At 24.6% G+C, this 1,806-nt stretch overlaps 1 protein-coding gene across 6 annotated transcripts in view; it reads left to right on the plus strand.

The window, feature by feature from the left end:
- The window catches only part of fal (falten), a gene marked incomplete in the record, with an annotated part of 26,283 nt that overhangs the window by 10,155 nt on the left and 14,322 nt on the right, over positions 1 to 1,806 (plus strand). For all 6 annotated transcript variants that reach the window (XM_067051918.1, XM_067051919.1, XM_067051923.1 and 3 more), the window contains 1 exon segment: positions 1,548 to 1,752. In XM_067051918.1, the coding sequence (XP_066908019.1) occupies positions 1,548 to 1,752 (205 nt within the window).

A 1,806-nucleotide genomic window follows, 5' to 3' on the forward strand; every position in this document is an offset into this window, starting at 1 on the left:
AAAACCAGCCAAGTCCATTTTCAAATTTTAATTTACAAGTCGATACTTCATTATCATGAGGTAAAAGGATTTCTATTACAAATTGTTAAATAACATGTGATTTATCTGTTTTTGAAAGATTTTCTTAAATCTTGTTATAATATTGTACAAAAACCTTTAATTAAAAAAAAAATTAAAAATTCAAAAATGGACTTAGCTAATTTTTGAACGTAATGCTTCGAATATGTAATAATTAAAAATGAAAATATTTTAGAATTATTATAAATATTTGATTCTTAAAACAAGAAGAATATACTCAATATTCTTAAAACATTTTAAATCACTTTTTTAAAAATAAGAATTCTCAAAATTAACTCATGCTTACAACATTAACCCTTATCACATTATTTATTGAACTATTTACCTGATTAACATTTCTATATAATATATAAATTACTTCTCAGTCTCATCAAGCTAATATTAACATATTATTTTCAATAAATGAAACTTACTATAATAATCAACTATTACATTTTATAAAGCAAGGAGAATAATTCCCTTCCTGAAGGTTATCTTTAAATATGATAACAACTAGATATAACTATAACAATAATGTTAATGGTTTAATTAAGGTTAATGTTGTAAGCATGTGTTAATGTTGAGAATTTGTTTCTAGCAACCTGAAGATGAGAGATAACCCCGAAACGTTGTTGTCTTTGTAAAAACTAATATAATTTAAACATGGAAGATTATTGTTCATTAACCATTTTCTTATTGGTTTCAAAAAAACTCTTCCAGTAGAAGATACTATTTTAAGAGGATTTAGAAATGTATATAGATTGATTGAATACAATTGAAAGTTTCACATAAATTATATATTTAGTTAAAATTAAACATACATTATTGTGTTTATTTACACATTGGATTAAGGATTTAATTAATTGCTTATTACATCTATTTAATTTATAGCAGGGAATAGCAGTATATAATAAAACTACATGGAAATAATATATAATAAAAATATATGGTAATAATATATAATAAAAATATCTGGTGTCTCTATACATTTTGCTAACCGGTTTCCATAAAACTGTAAAACAAAAACTGTTCCATGTCTCATTACTGATAATGGTCCAATAAGGATCTATGTAGACTATCAAAAGATCTATCATTAAAAAATTATCATTTAGAATGTTCGACGGTGTGTATCTTTCAAAATATAATAAAAAATAAACAAAATTCAAATTCTACAATTTTTTTTTTTTATAGCTAAAAAGTTCAATAGTCTGTTTCATCGCTTATAATTTTCTGAATTCAATGATTTTTTTCTTAAATTCATAGAGAGATGAATCGATTAGTATAATAATCGTGAAAAAAAAGTATTCTTTCTGAGCTATGTGCTGAAAATGTATAATTTTGAATGAAGTAATAAAAATTAATATAACATTTAATCAACTCAAATCCATCCAAATGTTTTTCTATTATCTATTTCAAAATTAAAATTATCATTATTATATAATTGTGAATCGTATGTGTAAAAAATCATAAATGTATTTTATGTTCTAAAGGGTTTATTATTTGGCTTCACAAATGGTCGATAGTCTCATGAAGAAATATGGAGACCCAGGCATGAATAAGGAAAGCACAATTAAAATCAGCCCAGAAGATCGGCTCTGTGTTATGATTGCTGCACTCTGCCATGACCTTGGTCACGGACCTTTCTCTCATCTATGGGAGACGTTTATTTACAAGCAAACTAAATGGAAATGGCGTGTAAGTCAGTTTCATCTTGTTTGTTATTGGTTCTAATATAATTTCTTATTCACT

The sequence above is a fragment of the Halyomorpha halys genome, unplaced genomic scaffold (assembly GCF_000696795.3).
Source record: "Halyomorpha halys isolate HHAL.00 unplaced genomic scaffold, Hhal_1.1 Scaffold47.1, whole genome shotgun sequence".
Taxonomy (NCBI): Eukaryota; Metazoa; Arthropoda; class Insecta; order Hemiptera; family Pentatomidae; genus Halyomorpha; species Halyomorpha halys.